At 43.3% G+C, this 22,496-nt stretch overlaps 1 protein-coding gene across 8 annotated transcripts in view; it reads right to left on the reverse strand.

Annotated features, from left to right (window-relative positions):
- Positions 1 to 18,240, reverse strand: part of ZNF93 (zinc finger protein 93) — a 54,240-nt gene extending 36,000 nt beyond the window's left edge. Inside the window, exons 1-4 of one of the 8 annotated variants that reach the window (XM_070373428.1) lie at positions 18,037 to 18,232; positions 16,928 to 17,015; positions 13,722 to 13,848; positions 12,890 to 12,985 (exon numbers count right to left, since the gene is read on the reverse strand). In XM_070373428.1, coding sequence (XP_070229529.1) covers positions 12,890 to 12,985; positions 13,722 to 13,848; positions 16,928 to 16,960 — 256 coding nt within the window. In that variant the 5' untranslated portion in view covers positions 16,961 to 17,015; positions 18,037 to 18,232. Of the gene's footprint in view, positions 1 to 1,676; positions 1,820 to 12,889; positions 12,986 to 13,721; positions 13,849 to 15,712; positions 15,790 to 16,927 lie in introns of those variants that run through there. The other 7 variants (XM_070373430.1, XM_070373427.1, XM_070373429.1 and 4 more) reach the window with 7 other exon arrangements.
- Positions 18,241 to 22,496: the final 4,256 nt, after the last annotated feature.

The raw sequence follows: 22,496 nt of genomic DNA on the forward strand, positions 1-22,496 counted from the left end.
CCCCCATCATTCCAGTTTGGCTTTGAATGTAGCCACTTTACATGCCAACCTAAACACACTGTCATTCCCCCCTAAACTGACATATGGAGTCTGTTGAGCAGGTTGAATATGTCACACAATTAAGGAAATTTTGTGACCCATTCTGTGCCATTGAAATATGCTGCTAGTGGTGACCATTTTTCTAAAAGCAATCTCTGGAATGTCTCTCATAACTCAAAAACTCTGGCCAGTGATCTACCTTTAGAAAGCATCTGACTTCTGTGTATGAGAAGACGTGTGTCCCGTATCCATCTCACAGAGCTGTGCAAATGGTCATGAGTTAAGGGCATGTACTTTAATGTGGTTGATAATTTTAATCACATTCTGCAAAACGCTGTTAAGGTGACATTTTCCAGCTAGCCAGAATTTCTCTATGGAAAACACAGTGTGTAGACTCACATTCAGAAGTGACCTCTTTGACCCAAGTACATTACTTTGCCAACAAATGTCCATCTAGTCAAAGCTATGGATTTTCCAGTAGTCATGTATGGATGTGAGAATTGAACTATAAAGGAAACTGAGTGCTGAATAATTGATGCTTTTGAACAATGGTGTTGGAGAAGACTCTTGAGAGTCCCTTGGACTGCAAGGAGATCAAACCAGTCAATCCTAAAGGAGATCAGTCTTGAATATTCATTGGAAGGACTGATGCTGAACCTGAAACTCCAATGCTTTGGCCACCTGATGTGAAGAACTGACTCATTGGAAAAGACCCTGATGCTGGGAAAAATTGAAGGAAGGAGGAGAAGGGGACGACAAAGGATGAGATGGTTGGATGGCATCACTGATTCAATGAACATGAGTTTAAGCAAGCTCCGGGAGTTGGTGATGGACAGGGAGGCCTGGCGTGCCGCAGTCCATGTGGTCGCAAAGAGGCAGACATGACTGACCGACTGAACTGAACTGAATGAAACCAGAAAGCCATCTAGTGGTTTTCTGACCATCTAATAATGGTCTAAAGACATTACTATGGCCTCTGTGCAGTCAAACCTTTCTGCTAAGGATAATCTGTATTTGCACCCCACCCTCCCCGCCCCCAACCAGCCCCAGCAATAGCATCAACACCTCAGTTCCACACCAGATCAAGCATTAGATTCTCATAAAGAGTGAGCAACCCAGATCCCTCGCATGTACAGTTCACAGTAGCATTCACACTATTATAAGAATCTAATGCCACTGCTGATCTGACAAGAGTTAAGAGCTCAGTCATGGCAGCCACTCTGTCCATGCATATACAGACACAAAACGACCAATTCTGTTTTCCTGATATGAAATCATTCTTGAATAGTTCTGCAGCTGTGATGCTGGTTGCCAACAGAAGTGCACATATCCCCTGCATATCCTCCTGAAAAACAGATTGCACAAAAACAGGCACTCAGTTGTCCTATTTTCAACATCAGTAGACTCATCAACCTGGACTGCGCACCACAGTGACTCATTAATCCTTTCTAACAATTGTGCCTCAATATCCTCTACTGTTTCATCCGTTTGTCTAGTTACAGTGCTAGCTGAAAGAGGAACACATGCCACCTTTTGAACTGCAGCCTCTCCTAAAGTTCATGACAAATGAACTTTAGCAGCAGACAGGATCAACTCTTCACCAATAGTAAAGGACTTCTTACCTTTAGCAATGCAGTTAGCCCTAAGAATGATGCTCAGTGCAGACACATTTGAAGTGGTGGCCTTCAGTAATTGCTTCTGTTCTTCGTATTCACTTTCTTTTTTTCCCCCTTTGAAAAACTCCAGAGACTTGCATTTTATTGCAGGGTGCTTGGTCTTCCTGTGGTAAAGCAGTTTCGAAGGTTTCGAAACTTTGTTGGATAGCCAGTCATCACATATTATACAAAGTGGGCTTAGAGAATGTGAATCACCTGTTTCAAAAAACCTGTAATTTAAGTTGGACTCCTGGTATTCTATTTAACTTCTATTACTTATTTTTATTTTTGGCTGCTGGGTCTTCATTGCTGTGTGCAGGCTTTCTCTGGTTGTGGAGACTGCAGGCTTCTCATTGCAGTGGCTTCTCTTGGTGCAGAGCATTGGCTCTATAATGCAAGGGCTTCAGCAGTTGCAGCTCTTGGGTTCTGGAGCACAGGCTCAGCAGTTGTGGTGCAAATGTTTAGTTGCCCTGCAGCATGTGGGATCATCCTGGACCAGGGATCAAACCAGTGTCCCCTGCGTCGTAAGGTGAATTCTTAACCGCTGGACCACCAAGGAAGCCCCATTTTCTTTTAAATACAGCTTTATTTTTGTTGGCAGTCTTAAAGCCTTCTGCTGTCTCATTATTGTGTCCTTCCCCCTTTTCAAAGAAGCTCTCCAGTGATGTTTGTTTTTTACTTATTTTGGCAAGGGTTACTTTGTAGGTTTATCAAAACTGTGACTGAGACAAGTGTGCAATGAGGGAAAGAGATGTGGATAGAAGTGATAAATAAAATAATGGACAGGCCATGCGTGGACTAAAATAAGTGTAAGATCCTGATTTAAAGCCCACCACTAGATGCAGCTGTACAATTCATCAACTCACTTGCCACTATAAAGCCTGCCACCAGATACATCTTAGTTGTCACTTGCCACTCACTGATAGGGTTTTGATATCAGTCTTCAAGCAATTGATTTATTATGGTCTCTGTGCAGTCAAACCTCTCTGCTAAGGATAATCTGTATTTGCACCCGCACCCCCAGCAAAAGCATCAACACCTCAGTTCCACATCAGATCAAGCATTAGATTCTCATAAAGAGTGAGCAGTCTAGATCCCTTGCACGTACAGTTCACCGTAGCATTCACACTATTATGAGAATCTAATGCCACAGCTGATCTGACGGGAGTTAAGAGCTCAGGTGGTAAATGCTATCGATGGGGAGGTGCTATAAATACAGATGAAACTTCCCTTGCTCTCCTGCTGCTCACTCCTGTCATGCAGCTTACCACTCACCTCCTGCTACCCGGACTCCTGCTCTGTAAGACACTAGGGATCCAGTAATGAAAGGAAGGGGTGGCAATGGGCCCCCTCCACTATTAGGAGTGACCGGATCCTCCTCCTCAGACTCTTGCTGTAGACTCACCACCTCATATATTGCATCCCTAGCGTTGGTATGGCCTTTTCCCTCAGACTGAGAAAGATATAAAAATGTGTTTAAACATTAGAAATTTGAAGGAACACTGAAAGATGGTGTATTTCAATGGTCATTAAAAAGAGCTAAAATGAAGAAGAGCAGCAGGTTATGTTTGGTCTACAGCATGTCTGAAGTTCAGAAAAATCTTTCAAGTGCAATGTTCACATTACATGCTAAATGTATGGTTCTTTTAGTATTATTTTAACCAATACAATAAAACCTATTAACCATCAGAAAAAAAAAAAATGTTTTGTTTCCTCCAGGAGCCTAGTTTAACATGAGAAACAAATTAATTCAATGTGCAATCAATGCAAAATATGATCACTTCTACAATGAAAATAAAAGAAACAGAAGCAAATGTGTGCTTTAAAGAGTATCTAAACTATCCTTAGACAGTGGAGGATATAGGCAGGAAAGATGTTCAGGCAATAGTTACAGTTTCCTAGGATTTTAGGGGATTAGTAGTTTGCTAGTGGAAATTTAAAAACTGAATCTTCCCTTTTGTCAAAATGGAAAGATATGTGCTTTCCCACCCTTTTTCTTAGCATATTCTTTGAGAAAACTTTTATTTGTAAATCATTCCTCTATAGCTTTGATACGTATTTAAACTTGTAAAGCCTCTGCTAGCATTAGAAACCAGCACTAAAAATTCTTAAAAGCTTGGGAGCCATCTCTTTGAAATATAAACATCAAGAAATATCGTGATACTATCTTCCTGTTCTTGTGAAAGTTTAGCCTAGTGCCTAGTTCCAAACTGGCACCATCTGCTCATCATAGGATACCAGAAGTTTTCTTATCACTAGGACATATAGCTCAACTGCCTGGTGCATTTAGGATAAATACAAAAAAATGTATAGCTGTGCTGTCATCAGTGCCCTTGAAAGTGAAAGTGTTAGTCGCTCAGTCATGTGGACTCTTTGTGACCCATGGACTGTAGTCTGCCAGGCTCCTTTGTCCATGGAATTTTCCAGGCAAAATTACTGGAGTGAGTTGCCATTCCCTTCTCCAGGGATGTTCCTAACCCAGGGATCAAACCCGGGTCTCCCACACTACCGGCAGATTCTTTACCATCTGTGCCACCAGGATGAAGACAAATGACAATTAACCTCAAGAACACGTATTCTCAAGAACGTGTAATTCTCAACTACGTTAAAAAAGGGTGGGTTTTTTTCTGTTTTGTGATCTCATCAGCAGGTTACCTATGCAGTCTAGTTTAATTCTTATTCAACAGTGACAATGTTTTCTGTCTTTTGGAGAGGTTTTTCTGGGTTGGCAGGAGATTTAACAAAACTTTCCCCAATATTATATGAAGGGATAAGCATGAGGGTTGAAGGCAGAATCAGTATCTTTTTTTTTTTTTTTTTTTTAAACCCAAAATAGGCTTTTGGCCTTATTTTCTAAAGCATTCCCCTGATTTATCCAATAATCAGTCAGATTCAAAGTTATATCTTAACGAAAATGTGACTTTAATTGGCACTTTCACAAGACTTCTTGTGAACCAGATACTGAGAGAATTAAAATTGGTATGCTGGGAAGTACTGCACATTTGTGAACACCCTCTGTCTTAGTGAAAAAAGAAATGCTGGTATATACAATGTTTTTGGCAATGTTAATTTAAATAACTTTTTATTATGGAAAAATTTCAATATATATGAAAGTAGAGAGAATTGTACAATGCTTCAAAAACCACCAACACTTCATATATAAGCTTCACTCCTCCTCCATCAGATGGGCTAAAGCAAATCCCAAACTCATCATCTCATCTGAAAATATTTCCAAACACATTTCTCAAAGGGCATTAAAAAAAAGCAAAACATCTCACAGCCAATGAAATTAACACTATTTACTAGTAGCATCTTATATACAGGCAGCATTTGAATTTCCCTATGTGAAAGCCTTTGACTGTGTGGATCATAACAAACTGTGGAAAATTCTGAAAGAGATGGGAATACCAGACCACCTGACCTGCCTCTTGAGAAATTTGTATGCAGGTCAGGAAGCAACAGTTAGGACTGGACATGGAACAACAGACTGGTTTCAAATAGGAGAAGGAGTACGTCAAGGCTGTATATTATCACCCTGCTTATTTAACTTCTATGCAGAGTACATCTTGAGAAACGCTGGGCTGGATGAAGCACAAGCTGGAATCAAGATTGCCGGGAGAAATATCAATAACCTCAGATATGTAGATGACACCACCCTTATGGCAGAAAGCGAAGAACTAAAGAGCCTCTTGATGAAAGTGAAAAAGGAGAGTGAAAAAGTTGCCTTAAAGCTCAACATTCAGAAAACTAAGATCATGGCATCCAGTCCCATCACTTCATGGCAAACAGATGGGGAAATAGTGGAAACAATGGCTGACTTTATTTTTTTGCCTCCAAAATCACCACAGACGGTGACTGCAGCCATGAAATTAAAATATGCTTACTCCTTGGAAGGAAAGTTATGACCAACCTAGACAGCGTACAAAAAGCAAAGACATTACTTTGCCAACAAAGGTCCATCTAGTCAAGGCTATGGTTTTCCAGTAGTCATGTATGGATGTGAGAGTTAGACTATAAGGAAAGCTGAGCACAGAACTGATGCTTTTGAACTGTGGTGCTGGAGAACTCTTGAGAATCCCTTGGACCAACCAGTCTATCCTAAAGGAGGTCAGTCCTGAGTGTTCACTGGAAGGACTGATGTTGAAGCTGAAACTCCAATACTTTGGCCACCTGATGCAAAGAGCTGACTCATTTGAAAAGCCCTTAATGCTGGGAAAGATTGAGGGCAGGAGGAGAAGGGGATGACAGAGGATGAGATGGTTGGATGGCATCACCAACTCAATGGATATGAGTTTGGGTAAACTCCGGGAATTGGTGATGGACAGGGAGGCCTGGCGTGCTGCAGTCCATGGGGTTGCAAAGAGTCGGACATGACTGAGCAACTGAAATGAACTGTGTCATAAATTTTTTCAATTAGGAAACAAGGTTCACCTACCTTGGTTGGTGAACTCTTAAATCTTTTCTAATTATTAGGTTATAAATGTAATTTGTAATCTGGTTAAGTGAAGGTTATTTGCCATCCCAGAAAAATATCTTAACCTGATAAAGAGTATCCACAACAACCTAGAGCTAACGTTACACTTGGGCTTCCCCAGTAGCTCAGTGGTAAAGAATCTGCCTGTCAATGCAGGAGATGGAAGAGATGTGGGTTCGATCTCTGGGTCAGGAAGATCTCCTGGAGAAGGAAATGGCAACCTACTCCAGTATTCTTGCCTAGACAATTCCATGGACAGATGAACTGGATGGGCTACAGTTTATAGGTTCACAAAGAGTCAGATATGACTGAGTGACTAAGCACACACATCATTATACTTAATTGTGAAAGGCTGAATGCTTTATACCTAAGATCTGGAACAAGGCAACCATGTCTGTTCTCACCACTCATAATCAGGATAGTACTGAAAGTCTACTTAGTATAACATGGCAAAAAAATGAAATAAAAGGTATACAAATTGAAAAGGAAGAAATAAAACTGTCTCTATTTGTAGATAACAGTACAAAGAAAATTCCTCAGAATCTACAAAACATTTTCTAAAACTATAAGACATTTAGGAAGGTCACAGGATAAAGACAGACATACAAAAATCAGTATCATATCTACATAATATGGACATATGGGCGCTGAACTTGTATTTATAGTACCATTTATAATTACTCAAAAACACTTAAGTATAAATGTAACAAAATATGTACAAGACTTGTCTTATGAAAACTATGAAACATTGATGAAAGAAATTAAATAAGAGCTAAATGGGGAATTCCATGGTGGGTCCGTGGTTAGGACTCAGCACTTTCACTGCTGAGGGCCCAAGGGCCAGGGTCAATCTCTGGTCGGGAACTAAGATCTCACAAATCATGTGGCACGGCCAAAAACAAAAACAAAACAGAACTAAATATATGGTTGCTGCTGCTAAGTCACTTCAGTCGTGTCCGACTCTGTGTGACCCCATAGACAGCAGCCCACCAGGCTCCCCATCCCTGGGATTCCCAGGCAAGAACACTGGAGTGGGTTGCCATTTCCTTCTCCAATGCATGAAAGTGAAAAGTGAAAGTGAAGTCACTCAGTCATGTCCAACTCTCAGCGATCCCATCTCAGCGATCCCATGGACTGCAGCCTTCCAGGCTCCTCCGTCCATGGGATTTTCCAGGCAAGAGTACTGGAGTGGGGTACCATTGCCTTCTCCGATCAGAGTCTACAACCCACGGACAGAGGAGCCTGGTAGGCTGCAGTCCATGGGGTCGCTAGAGTCGGACACGACTGAGCGACTTCACTTTCACTTTTCACTTTCATGCATTGGAGAAGGAAATGGCAACCCACTCCAGTGTTCTTGCCTGGAGAATCCCGGGGACGGCGGAGCCTGGTGGGCTGCCATCTATTGGGTTGGCCAAAAGTTTCAATACTTCTTATGTGAATCTACAATTATCTTAAAATGAAAGCTTTAAAAAAAAAAAAAGCAAAATTCCCTCTAAAGTAAAAACTCTAATCAGTATCAGTCCCCGAAGAGTACCACTATCTCAGTGAATGGTATCAATGTCCATCCCTAAACAAGTCACAAGCCAAGCAGGCAACCCTGACAACTCAATATCCCTTATCTTCCGTATTGAATCCACCTTTAATTCCTGCTGCCTTTATCTCCTAAATCTCTCTGAAACTGGTTTCCTTCTTTCTGTCTCCATCACCACTAGGCTAAGCAAGTCACTCATGCATTCATTAACTGGAAACTGAGGTGGACCAGGCACTGTTTTAGGTATTGGGGAAATAGGTACAAATGGAACAGACAACCAGCACAAGGGAGTTTATAATTCAGAGACAGAGCAGATTATAAATAAGTACTGACTGTTTTGCAGTGATAAGGACTCTGAGAGAAAATAACACATGATGAGGGGATTAAAATAGATGGAAGAATGCTGCAAAGGGTGTGGAGGTAAGGGATCCTCCTATACTGTTGGTGGAAATATAAATTGGTGCTGCCACTATGGAAAACAGCATGGAAGTTCCTCAGAACAACTAAAAACAGAGTTGCCATATGATCCAGCAATCCCACTCCTGGGCATATGTCTGGAAAAAACTGTAATTCAAAAAGATACACACACCCGAAAGTTCACAGCAGCACCACTTACAATAGCCAAGACATAGAAACAACCTAAATGTCCATCAAAAGATGGAAGGATAAGGAAGATGTGGTATATATACACAATGGAATACTACTCAGCCATTAAAAAGAATGAAATAATGCCATTTGCAGCAACAGGAATGGACCTAGAGATTATCATACTAAGTCAAGTAAGTCAGAAAGATAAAGTCAAATGCCACATTATATCACTTACATATGGAATCTAAAATATGATGCAAATAAACTTGTCTGAGGCAAAGGAACCAGAGATCAAATTGCCAACATCTGTTGGATCATAGAAAAAGCAAGAGAATTCCAGAGAAACATCTGTTTCATTGACTATCCTAAAGCCTTTGACTGTGTGGATCCCAACAAACTGTGGAAAATTCTTCAAGAGATGGGAATACCAGACCACCTGACCTGCCTCCTGAGAAACCTGTTTGCAGGTCAAGAAACAACAGTTAGAACCAGACAAGGAACAACGGACTGGTTTCAAATTGAGAAAGGAGTATATCAAGGCTGTATATTGTCACCATGCTTATTTAACTTATATGCAGAGCACATAATGCATAATGCCGGGCTGGATGAAGCACAAGCTGGAATCAAGGTTGCCAGGAGAAATATCAATAACCTCAGATATGCATATGACACCATCCTTATGGCAGAAAGTGAAGAGGAACTAAAGAGCCTCTTGATGAAGGTTATAGAGGAGAGTGAAAAAGTTGGTTTAAAAGTCAACATCAAAAAACTTGAGATCATGGCATCTGGTCCCATCACTTCATGGCAAATAGATGGGGAAACAATAGAAATAGTGACAGACTTTATTTTCTGGCTCCAAAATCTCTCTGGACAGCTCTGGACAGTTGTACTTTCATTCAATTTAATCCAACTAAAGCTTAACTCAGAAAGGCAGACTCCTCATGGATCAGAGGCTGTCAAGGCAAAAGGAAGGGCAACAATTCCTCCTTGCCTGGCAGTGGGGCTGATGCCTCTCCTAACTCTCTACTGCTTCCTTACTGCCTGAGTCCTCTGCTTATTTTGTGGTCATCTTCAGCTGTTCCCGCAAGACTAGTATATTTCTCCCAAATGACAGTTACAAAGAGAGCCAAGTCTGGTTCCGATCTCAAAAGATCTCACCTTGGATGGGGAAGCAAGCACTCTCCTAAAGGTGTGGGCACCTTAGGAATTGAGACAGCCTGTCTCATAGCTCGTCTCACTCACTCACTCACTTCAGTCGCTCGGTCGTGTCCAACTATTTGCAACTCCACGAACTGCAGCAGCACACCAGGCCTCCCTGTCCATCACCAACTCCTGGAGTCCACCCAAACCCATGTCTATTGAGTTGGTGATGCCATTCAACCATTTCATCCTCTGTCGTCCCCTTCTTCTCCTCCTGCCCTCAATCTTTCCCAGCATCAGGGTCTTTTCAAAGAGTCAGCTCTTTGCATTAGGTGGCCAAAGTATTGGAGTTTCAGCTTTGGCATCAGTCCTTCCGATGAACACCCAGGACTGATCTCCTTTAGGATGGACTGGTTGGATCTCCTTGCAGTCCAAGGGACTCTCAAGAGTCTTCTCCAACACCACAGTTCAAAAGCACCAATTCTTCGGCACTCAGCTTTCTTTATAGTCCAACTCTCACATCTATACATGACCCTGGAAAAACCATAGCCTTGACTAGACAGACCTTTGTTGACAAAGTAATGCCTCTGCTTTTTAATATGCTGTCTAGGATGGTCATAACTTTGTTTCCAAGGAGTAAGCGTCTTTTAATTTCATGGCTGCAATCACCATCTGCAGTGATTTTGGAGCCCAGAAAAATAATAAAGTCAGCCACTGTTTCCCCATCTATTTGCCATGAAGTGTCTGGTGGGCCCCAATTCCACATCTTGATGGGTCCACTGATTCATCGGGACCTGACAACAACCTAAGACAAGTCCTACCACGTCTATGCCAGCTGGCTCCAGACTGGTTGCAGGCTGATCCTTGCAGAATATAAGCCTGAGCCTGTGGCCACGCTACTTCAACTCCTCAGAGGCTGTGACCAGCTCTCAGGCACAGACCAGGTCCCATGATAGGGCTCCCACCTCAGCAGGATCTGGACCCTTCCCCTTTATCCCTGTTCCCACTTTACACACCAGCTTCCTTTCTCTGGACTTACACAGACTTACATTCACCCTGTGAATGCTTCTCATATCCAGGTATCCTTCCTTGGGAAGCACTGCCCACACTGCCCCTCCTGATCCACATTCTCACAGAGAATGTGATTCTCACAGAGTTCCTGTGGCTCTTCCCCCAAGATCCCCACCAGAATCTGTCATTCCACACTCCTGTGTGCACTTAGTCTTCCCCTCAACTGAGCTCTGCCAGGGTAAGACCTGTGTCCTTCTGTCCAAGGTTGCACCACTGTTTATCACGGGACAGGAAAGCAGCGGATGAGGGTTTGAACTTGGTTCTCCCAGAGCCCCAGCCTCCCCAATTCAACAGCTGCCAGTCCCCAATTTTCATGACAGCCACCTCTGCCATTTCTCTCCTCTGGTGACTACTTCTCTGGTTCAGTCACAGAATCTTCCTTCTTAACCCACCTCATGAACGTTGAGGTTTCCTGGAATGCTGACCTCTCCTCCATTCCCTCATCTACTCAGCTCAAGGCTTTAGATGCTTCTCTCACACTGATGGCTCCCTGACTTCCCTGCTGAGTTCCAACTCCCTAATCCTTCTATAATTGTCCACTGCTGACCTCTACCCATATTTCATTCACACCTCAAATGAAATCCATCCCACACTGAAGTCATCATATACCCTTAATAAAGGGGGCCCTCTTCTTTCCTCCTGAACCCACTGCACACGCCTTCTTCCAGGTAATGTCTTGCCTACATTATTCAGTAATCTCTAGAAGGTTCCCACCTCTGTTTTTTTCTCACTTCAACTCTAAGCCCAACAATGTTTCCAAAGTGACTATTCTTATTAAATTCAAATTACATAATTAAGGACTTCATGGATATATTTTGTGAAAATTCTAATAAAATTAAATGTAAATAAAGTCCCCTTTCATCATGCCCATTCTTGATCCCAATCCACATATAACTAGTGTCCCCTGACCGTTTTTTAAGCACTTAAACACATATTATGCATGTAGACAAACGTGCATAACACCAGGGCCTTCCCTGGTGGGTCTGCTGGTATAAAGAATCCTCCTGCAAAGTGGGAGACCTGGGTTCAATCCCTGGGTTGGGAAGATCCCTTGGAGAAGGGAACGGCTACTCACTGCAGTATTCTGGCCTAGAGAATTCCATGGATTGTATATCCATGGGGTCACAAAGAGTTGGACATGACTGAGCTACTTTCTGGAGAAGGCAATGGCACCCCACTCCAGTACTTCTGCCTGGAAAATCCCACGGACGGAGGAGCCTGGTAGGCTGCAGTCCATGGGGTCGCTCAGAGTCAGACAGGACTGAGCGGCTTCACTTTCACTTTTCACTTTCATGCACTGGAGAAGGAAATGGCAACCCACTCCAGTGTTCTTGCCTGGAGAATCCCGGGGACGGCGGAGCCTGGTGGGCTGCCGTCTATGGGGTCGCACAGAGTCGGACACGACTGAAGCGACTCAGCAGCAGCAGCAGCAGAGCTACTTTCACATGCATGCGTGTAAACAAACACCATGTGATTTTCTTTACCCGTAAATGGTGACATGTTATGATCATGCTCTGTAACTTGCTTTAGCTTCTCACGTGCCTTGGAGCTCAGCCCACACCAGTGCTCCTTCTTTCTAACTGTGGTGCTGTGTTCGAACACAGGAACCCACCTCAGGATGTTTAAAGTGTCTCAGACTCAAGACCAGTCTTTCCAAAATATCAAGGACCATATAATTCTTCAACTTAAAATTCTTGAATTGGGGCTTCTTTGGTGGCTCAGTGGTAAAGAATAAGCCTGCCAACACCGGAGACACAGGTTCAATCCCTGATCCAGGACGATCCCACAGGCCAAGGAGCAACTTGGCCCATGAGCCTCAATTGCTGAGCCTGTGGTCCAGAGCCTGGGAGCCACAACAAGAGAAGCCAGCGCGGTGAGCAGCCTGCGCACGGCAACCGGACAGCAGCCCACACAGCAACAAAGACCCAGCCCAGGCAAACACAGCCAACAGATAAATAAAACCATCAGAAAAGTCTTAAATGATTTCCAGTCAGCCATAGACAGTTCTCATCTTTAAGAACTGTACCAAAGCACCCATAGTGTGGCCCCCACCCGGCTTTCCAATCTGTTTTCTCATCTCTTTCTTTTCCTATAACGCTGGCCTTCAGTCAGAATGAATCAGCTACAGTTCCTTAAATACACTAAGTCTGCTGAATGAAAATGTAGTCCTTCTCTCACACAGGAAAGAATAAGAAAAAAGATCCTGAGAGATTCACCTGTGAAGTAACTGTAAGAGCAAAAGAGGACGCTTGTGACTGGGGGCCTTAGCATTCCTTCTCCATCATTTCTTGAGGACTGAGAACCTGGAGAAAGTTCACTGACCAACATCTCCAAGTCACACATCCACTCATTTACCAGACTGCTGCTTGCAGAGATTCCCCACCCACTCACCTAGAGAGGAATCTCCAGGGCTTTCTTTCTCTACCTTCCAGGGATCTTCTCCTTGCTGCAACAGGGAGATCACTTCAGGTTTGGAAAATGGGAGTCCTGCTCACAGCAAAAAAAAAAAAAGGACAAAAAAATAAAAACAACAACAAACTCACTCTTGACACAAAGAGGTAACTGGTTCTGAGTGGAAACTGAGAGGATGAGGCAAAGAGCTTCTGTGGGGTGCTCAAGCTATGCCCCTGTGATGTAAAGGAGCAGGTTAGGGAAAAAAGCAAGGGACTTGTAGAACCTAATGATGGAATAATTAGTTACATGTTAGGGAAACACAATGAGCATGCAGCCCTGAAATAGGGTACCATTAGCTTTCTGTAGAAAAAGAAGTATGTGAGATGTCCAGACTGATATCTATAAACAGGTACCTATGGAAAGGATTCTGTAACAGGTAGCTTGTTTAAAATGAGAAGACACTATCTAGCTCCCTTTAAAATATGGATTATATGGTGTTTATCTGGCTGGAAAAGAAAACGGGGGAAGGCAAGTGGTGGGTCAAAGAAGGGGGCTGAAGGATGCTCTCTGCTTAGAAATGAGCAAACACGTCATAGTGGGAACGGCTTGAACTATGAGGGAATTTCTAATGTGCAGCTCTGTAGACTGTCCCATCCATGAGGCACGAGGCATCCATGCGTATGAGGCAAAATTTTTCAGATTTATTTTTGGAGATCCAATTTGTACACTGCTAAGGCAAAATTCAGCTGAAATTTTGATGATCCATGGCTTTTATCCAGGATTTGGGTGCTGAGTTATTCCAATTTCCCATCAGAGGAAATTTCCTTACCCAATGAGACAAGGTTACTATAGTTCTCCAGCATCACATCTTGGTACAGGTTTCTCTGAGAAGGAGCCAGTTTTCTCCACTCATCCCGTGTAAAGAGCACAGCCACATCTTCGAACGTCACTGACACCTGTAGAGACAAGCCATCCTAGCTCACCCAGGACCACCCATCACACAGGGTGAAGGCAGCAGCAATGGGAAGTAGTCAGGTTACCATGAAATGCTTCTATATTATTCTAGGTTCTGAAAGGTTCAAGTCACTAGTTTAATGAACACTTAATTTGTGACAAATATATACTGAGTAGCATGAAGTCTGAACCATGCCCTGTGTTAACCACAGAGATGTGTGGAGGTATTAAGGCCATTAGTAGGAATGTTTGTTAGAATAATCTTTCTTAAGGCAATTCAATAAAACATATTAAGAGCGTTAAAATGTTTATGCTCTTTAAGTCTCCAAATTACTGTATTTGTTTGACAATGAACCATGCAAAAAAATGCACACACAAGGACATTTATTATGGTGTTAATAAGAGCAAAGAAATGGAAACAACCTAAATAATCATTGACAGAGGCTGGGTTACATGATTTAAGGCATTATCTGTGTGCTCTCTGAAGCCTGAGGACAATAGTGGCAATTAAAGTAGCTATCATTTACTGAATGCTTTCTTCAGGCCAAGTACTTTTCTTAGAGCTTTATATTAACCTTTAGTGTAAATCTTTTATCTTCATGACAACCCTGAGAAGAAGGTACTATTATTATCCTCATTTTACACAGGAGAACTCACAGAGAGGGGAAGACATCTGTCTAAAGTCATAAAGCTGGTCAGTGGTAGTGCTGGGATTCCAATTTCAGGTACATGTCTAAGGCTCCATTCTTAACCACTCTGTAAAAGGCCTCTCAAAATCTACCAAATAATTAGTAAATAATTGAAATACTGCACACGATGTACTTAAAACCATACCAAGCCTATATTAAAGGTTCAGATGTTACCTATTATCACATCAATATAAAGTACTAGGCAATCATTAAAACTGATGATATAAGTCAATAATGTTGACTTAAAAAGACATTCATGATAACGTTAATTACAAAAAGCAGAATATGTATCAGTATGTGTAGCTTGTTCCCATTTTTGAAAAAAATTAAATATGTACATAGAAAATAATGCTGAGAGATACATAACAAATGGCTCACAGCAATTATCTCCAGATGGTGGGTTTTTTCCTGAATATACGGAAAAAATATATACACAAACACACACACATACACATATATGCACATATGTACATATACAAGCATATATACATATACACATATATATGTGCATATTTTATTCTCTGTAAAGTTTTTTGCCACAATTATGCAATATTTGTATGGTAAGATGAGGCATTAAATTAATATTGGTGAGGAATACAGCAATTCTTTGCTGTCAAAGAATTTACAATCTAACTGACAAGAAAAGTGCATACATTTGAACAACAAAAGAAAATGTGTAGCTGAATATGACCACACATCATTTCCATTTACCCTTATTTTAGAGACAAGGAACACAAGATCCAGGGCAGTTAGGATTCCAAGTCACATACTTTATTAATGGCAGAGACAGGATGATAACTAGTCTCCTTTTAACACAGCACTTGGTATATTCTCTCTCTGACCCTAAAACATCCCGTCACTGAGTTTTACATACAAGTCCACGCAGCATGTGAGGTTAGGGAGAAATGTCATATAGGGACGGAGAAGATTCTGGGCAAGAGAGCAGCTTGACTTTGCTGGAATGGAATGTGAAAGCCAAGCAGCTCTAATATACAAAGGCAGGTCCTAGCCATTGCCTCAGAAGATCAATCACCACATTTCGTGGCTTCAGATGACATACAACATCACACATCACAGAGCTCTGGTAACACAGGGTCTGGGCCTACTCTGCATTCTGAGAAATGCACCAGAGGAACGGCTGGACAATAACCAGCATGAACTGAGAGGCCAGACATACCTGGGTTTGATTTCAGGTCACTGGACTTCTTTGAGCATCAGTTCCCTCATATGTAAAATGGGGTAATAACTGCTGCGCTGTTATGAGAGTGAGAACAAAGGTAAAGCCCTCGGGATATTCCCTAGCAACATTAAGTATCAATATTATTGTTAGATGAAAATGAGTAAAAACTGACAGTATTTTCTGGGTCTGAAAAACACTGTATAGTCATTTCTATCTGCCAATAGTTATAGTATCGTGGACTAGAATGATACTGTTCAGCTACCACAACCACCACCTACTGAATGTCTCTGATGTGCCCAGCCCTGATTAAAACACTTTCCATGCTGTAATTTCACGTGGTCCTCTCATCTACCCTATGAGGCAGGCAGGCATGGTTGTTATTCTCATTCTACAGCTGAGGAAACTGAGGCACAGAGAGATGCAGATGCCTAAGGCCTATAAATGACAGCAGAGGATATGGGTTCAAACCTGGCTGTCTGGCTTGAGAGCCCCACTTTAACTGTACACCCTGTATACCTTGACTCTCCACTACTGATATCCCACAAGATCCTCCCTGCCACTTCCTGAGGAGTCTTCTCTCTGCTCTTGAAGTCAAGAGGCCTCTCCATTTATGTTCCCTCTGACATGGTTAACCTGGATGGGGGCCCCACCTTCATTTCCACAGAATAAAGATGAAAATAGTAGGTCAAGATCAGCTTTCAAGAGAGTGATAGAAGCAAGATACATGATCCAGAAAGTTAAAACTAAAAACTATGGACTGGGGAAAAAACCTGGGAAAGATAGCATGAGGATTCTCAGGGGTGGAAAGAAAAAGAAAAGCCTTCTGGCCAAGAGTAGGGAGAGGGACAGGAATGAGCAAAGGGGCCAGGCCAGAAAGGAACGCTGCCAAGTGTTCATGTTTGTTCTGACCTCAAGTGATATGAGATGTGTGGCATCTTACCTGTCTAATTAGTAATCACATGGTGAGCTGAGATTAATGAATAAAAGAGTGCATACCAGGAAAACAAAAGAGAAACACTAGATATGGATTGCAAGGTTGGAAGTGAACATTCCCTATGGAATCCACCATCCACCTCTGTGGGCCAGCTCTTCAAAGAGAAAAGGATATGGGCTCCAAATCCTGGTGAAGATTGTATTAGGGGGAGAACTCCAGTTTGAAGATAAAAAAAAAAATCTATTTGTCTATAAGACTTGAGAGGGCAATGAACTCACCTGAGACCTTGCTTCCCTCTGTTCGGCAGCCATATCCTCTTTCTGAGCAGTTTCCCTTGGGGATGGGTGAAGTCTCCAGAAGTCAGATCTGAGAGAAGAAAAAGGGAGCCAGCAGGAAGCCCCTTCTCTTTCCACCCCTCAGAATCAGCAACTCTGAAACCTTTACAGAGAATGAGAATGATACCATGTGCCCTCAGAGAAGGACCCAGGAATAGACAGCACCAGAGAGAAGGGCTGGGTCATCCTGTTCCAGGCCCAGCTCTCTCCCTGACTCAGAGGAAAAGGTCCTAGGACTCTATCAGCAGTAGGAGCAGCTCCTTGAGCCTCACCAAGTGTCAGGCACTGAATGCATCATTGAGCACAGTTGGCACTGTCAATCCCCCATTTTATAGATCAGGACACTGAGGGCAGAGTGGGAGCAACTTACCCCAGTCCACACAGCCAAGGGAGGGTGGTACCAGGATTCCAACCACAGCTGGCCACAGAGCACATGCTTTAACCTCCCTGCATGCACGTGACAACTTTTCTCCACGCAAGTCTTCCCACCCAACTCCTCCCCCTCCTGCCAAAGAAACAATTTCCAGATTTTTCTAGAAAACCTGCTTCCGGAAGGGAACACATCAGCTCTCCTAAAGCGGGGAGCAGGCTTTAGGGAGGAGGAACAGACAACCGAAGATCGGGATTCCAGTCCTGATTCTGCCACTGGGGAAAACCAGTGACTCACGTCTCACGCAAAACGAGCCTTTCACTAAGGAGGGCAGTGGCGATGCTAGAGGGAGGAAATTATCTTCACATTCACTGCCGGCCCGGAGCAAATTAAAACGCCCGCAGGAGCCAGGCAGGTAGCTCGCTGGGAACAGGTCGGGAGAAAGCAGCAGGGTGGCAGGACCCGGCGAATGGGGAGGAAGTGCCCGACTTGCGGCGTTCAGGGCACATCTGTGGGAGGCGGTGGTGCCAAGAAGACAGAGCCGGTGGCGCTCCGCCCACGGCCTGCCGGCACCCACGAAGAACCCGCTCTCGCCTCTTGGGCCTCTGTCCCGCGCCCCGACGCAGCATCCTCCCGAGGCCCGGTCCTCCCTCCTGCATCCCGCCGACACTCCACCGCTCACCTCGCCCGGGCCTCCGGGGGTTCCACGGGCAGCAAGTGTTACGCTCCGGAACTGACACGGCCAGACAACTGCTTCAGGTAGGGACTTGTCCGAGGTGCTGCCTGGGTCGGCCTCACGCCGGGAGGCCTTTCACGCCAGCGGCAAAACCCACGCAGGTCCGGGACCCTCAGGGGCTAGCGCTATCCCCTCTGGGAAATGTAGTCCACACCAGGACCCAAGGATTCTGGGAAGTGTAGTTCTTCGTAACTGTCTGCCGGGAGAGGCCGGGCTGAGTCTGTCCCATTACCAGACGCATTCTGAGCTAATGCTGGTGCTTCCTGGGCCGCTGGGTCGTGGGTTCCTGATTCTTCCGGGAGGAAACAGTTTTGCCAGGATAGTATGTGTAGCTCTGCATCTTTGTAAATGATAGTAAGGCAAGTAGACAACTGACAAGAGCAAACCTATTTTCTCTTCAGTCTTTCAACAAGTATATTGAGCACCTGTTGGAGATAAGCCCTACCTCAGTGAGCAAAACAGAGATCATTGCTTTGGAGAACTTTTTTCTGGGTCAGGGGACGGGGAAGGAGGTGTTGCAGGAAGGGAAACCCCTTCCAGGGCCCAAAAGAGGGCTCTTGTCTAACTCTCGGAAACGATATGTCCAAGGAGACACACATGCTCACAAAGCAAGAGACTTCATTGGAAAAAGTATCCTGACCCCACACCCCAGCCCCCCAGAGAGCAGTAGGGTAAGGGAACCCAGGAGGACTGCTCTGCCACGTGGCTCACAGTCTCAAGCATTATGGTAATGGGGGATTACTTTCCAGGTTGTCTTTGGCCAATTATTCTGACTCAGAGTCCTTCCTGGTGCTGTACACGTTCCTCAGCCAAGATGGATACCAGGGAGAAGGATTCTGGAAGATGATCGGACATGTGGTGTTTCCTTTTGACCTTTCCCGAATTCTTCTGGTTGGTGGTGGCTGATTAGTTGCTATTCTTTACTAGGACCTCCTCCTGTTGTGAAATAGCTCATGCAAATGGTTACTATAGTGCCTGGCCAAGGTGGGCAATTTCAGTCAGTATGCTTTCCCTAACAGAGAGATTGAGCAGACAAGAAGTCATGAACAAAATTATATAGCATTTTAGAAAATAAGCATTATGGGGAAAAGCAAAAGAAAAGAAAGGAAGAATCTGCAACAGGTATGGAGGCAGGTTGCAGCAAGGAATAGGGTCACAAATACCACCCTTTGTTAATATAGCAGGAAACAATCTTGGTAAGGTAGAATAAGTATCCTTCTGTAAGTTCTTTATTTTTTATTGAAGGATAATTGCTTTACAAAACTTTGTTGTTTTCTGTCATACCTCAACATGAATCAGCCATCGGTATACATATATCCCCTCCCTTTTGAACCTTCCTCCCATCTCCCTCCCTATCCCACCCATTTAGGTTGATACAGAGCCCCTATTTGAGTTTCCTGAGCCACACAGCAAATTCTCGTTGGCAATCTATTTTACATATGGTAATGTAAGTTTCCATGTACTCCTTTCATACATCTCACCCTCTCCTCCCCTCTCACCATGTCCATAAATATATTCTCTGTGTTTGTTTCTCCATTGCTGCCCTGTAAGTAAATTCTTCAGAACCATTTTCCTAGATTCCATATATGTGTGTTAAAATGTGATATTTATCTTTCTCTTTATGACTCACTTTACTGTGTATAATAGGTTCTAGGGTCATCAACCTCATCAGAACTGACTCAAATGCGTTCCTTTTTATGGCTGAGTAATATTCCATTGGGGCTTCCTAGATAGCTCTGTTGGTAAAGAATCTGCCTGCAATGCAGGAGACCCTGGTTCAATTCCTAGGTCAGGAAGATCCTCCAGTATTCTGGCCTCGAGAATTCCATGGACAGTCCATGGGGTCGCAAAGAGTCGGACACGACTGAGCGAGTGAACTGAACTGAACTGAACTGAATTTATATATATAATATCCCTTCCCTCTTGAGCCTCCACCACCTGTCCCCGATACCACCCTCTAGACCATCACAGACTGACAGCCTGGGCTCCCTGTGCTACACAGCAGCTTCCTACTAGCTATCTGTAGCTGTCTATTTCACACATTGTAGTGTAGACCTGGCATCACTGACTCAATGGCCATGAGCTGGAGCAAGCTGCAGGTGATGGTGAAGGACAGGAAAACCTGGTGTGCTGTGATCCATGGGGTCGCAAAGAGTCAGACAGGACTGAGTGACTGAACAGCAACAATGACAACAAGTGTCCACACGTTAGTGCTACTCTCTCAGTTCTTCTTATCCTCCTTCTCCCACTGTGTCCACCACACCTCGGTTTTTTTTTGTGTGTGTGTGTGAAAAAAGACAAAAAAGTATTAAAGAGCAGTTTTAGGTTCACAGCAAGATTGAGAGGAAGATAGAACAATTTTTCATTTATTTTCTACACCAGTGTATCATAGCTTCCCTCATTATCAACATCATTCGCCCCAGTGGTATATTTGTTACAGCTGATAAACCTACAGTCACATCCCACTTATTCAAATTCTGTAGTTAACTTTAGGGTTAACTCTTGGTTTTGTATATTCTATAGGTTTGAACAAATATATAGTGAATGACATATCTACGGTTACACAGTAGTTTCACAGCTTTAAATCCTCTGTGCTCTGCCTGTTCATCCCTCCCTATCCCCTAACTGGCAACCACTGATATTTTTACTGTTTCCATAGTTTTGCCTTTTCCAGAATGTCATATAGTTGATATCACACAGTAGGAAGCCATTTCAAACTGGCTCCTTTCCTTTTGTAATATGCATTTATGTTTCCTCTGCATCTTTTTGTGACTTGATTTCATTGTGACTTGATTTTGTTCACTGAGTTTTAAAGCTGAATGATATTCCATTGTCTGAATGTACCATATTTTTTATCTTTTCACCTACTGAAGAGCATCTATATTGCTTATGAGTTTTGGCAATTATGAATACAGCTGCTTTAAATGGCCATGTGTGAGTTTTTGTGTGGACATAGCTTTCAAATTCTCTTTCGAGTATGACTCTTTGGTCATATGAATAAGGAAATGGCAACCCACTCCAGTATTCTTGCCTGGGAAACACCATGGACAGAGGAGCCTGGTGGGCTACAGTCCATGGGGTCACAAAGAGTCAAACATGACTGAATGACTAATACTTTCACATCTAGATCATATGGTAAGAGTATGTTTCGTTTTGTAAGAACTACTAAACTGTCTTCTAAAGTGACTTCCCATTTTGCATTCCCTTCAGCAAAGTATGAGACTTCCTCTTGCTTCACATCCTTGACAGCATTTGGTATTGTCAGTGTTCTGGATTTTGGCCATTCTAATAGGCATGTGAAGGAATCTCGTTGTTATTTTAATATGCATTTCCTTAATGACATGTGATGTAGAGCATATGATGATCTTTTAACATGCTTATTTGCCATAAAAGTCTTTGGCCCATTTAAAAAAATCTTATTATTTTCCTACTACTGAGCTTTAATGGTCTTTGTATATTTTGGATAATATCTGATAAATCCTTTATCAGATATAGCTTTTTGCAGATTTTCTCTCAGTCTATGGCTTTTATTTTCATTAGATTGATGGTGCCTTTCACAGAATAGACATTTTAAAAAAATTTATATAATTTTTGGCTACACTAGGTCTTCATTCAGAGAAGACAATGGCACCCCACTCCAGTACTCTTGCCTGGAAAATCCCATGGCTGGAGGAGCCTGGTAGGCTGCAGTCCATGGGGTCGCTAAGAGTTGGACACGACTGAGCAACTTCACTTTCACTTTTTACTTGCATGCATTGGAGAAGGAAATGGCAACTCACTCCAGTGTTCTTGCCAGGAGAATCCCAGGGACGGGGAGCCTGGTGGGCTGCCGTCTATGAGGTCGCACAGAGTCGGATACGACTGAAGCGACTTAGCAGCAGCAGCAGCAGCAGCAGGTCTTCATTGCTGCATGCAGGCTTTCCCTAGGCGCAGCAAGTGAGGGCTACCCTTCATCGCAGTGTGTGGGCTTCTCACTGTGGTGGCTCCTCTTGTTGCAGAGCACAGGCTCTAGGTATGCTTCAGTAGTTGCAATACTCAGGCTCAGTAATTGTGGCCTGTGAGCTATAGTTGCTCTGTGGAATGTGGAATCTTCCTGGGCCAGGGATTGAACCCGTGTCTCCTGCACTGGCAGGTGAATTCCTATCCACTGTACCACCAGAGCAGACATTTTTAATTGTGATGAAGTCCAACTTTACAATTATTTCTGTCACTGATCATGTTTATGGTGCTGTATCTCAAGTCACTACTTTACCCAAGGTCGTCTAGGTTTTCTCCTATGTTATCTTTTAAAATTTTACATTTTGCGCTTTCACATAGGTTGGTTTTGAGTTGGTTTTTGTGAAGGATGTAAGATCTGTGTCTAGATTCATTTTATTTGTGCGTGTGTGGGTGTTCAGTTCTTCTAG

The sequence above is a fragment of the Bos mutus genome, chromosome 7 (genome assembly GCF_027580195.1).
Source record: "Bos mutus isolate GX-2022 chromosome 7, NWIPB_WYAK_1.1, whole genome shotgun sequence".
NCBI lineage: Eukaryota > Metazoa > Chordata > Mammalia > Artiodactyla > Bovidae > Bos > Bos mutus.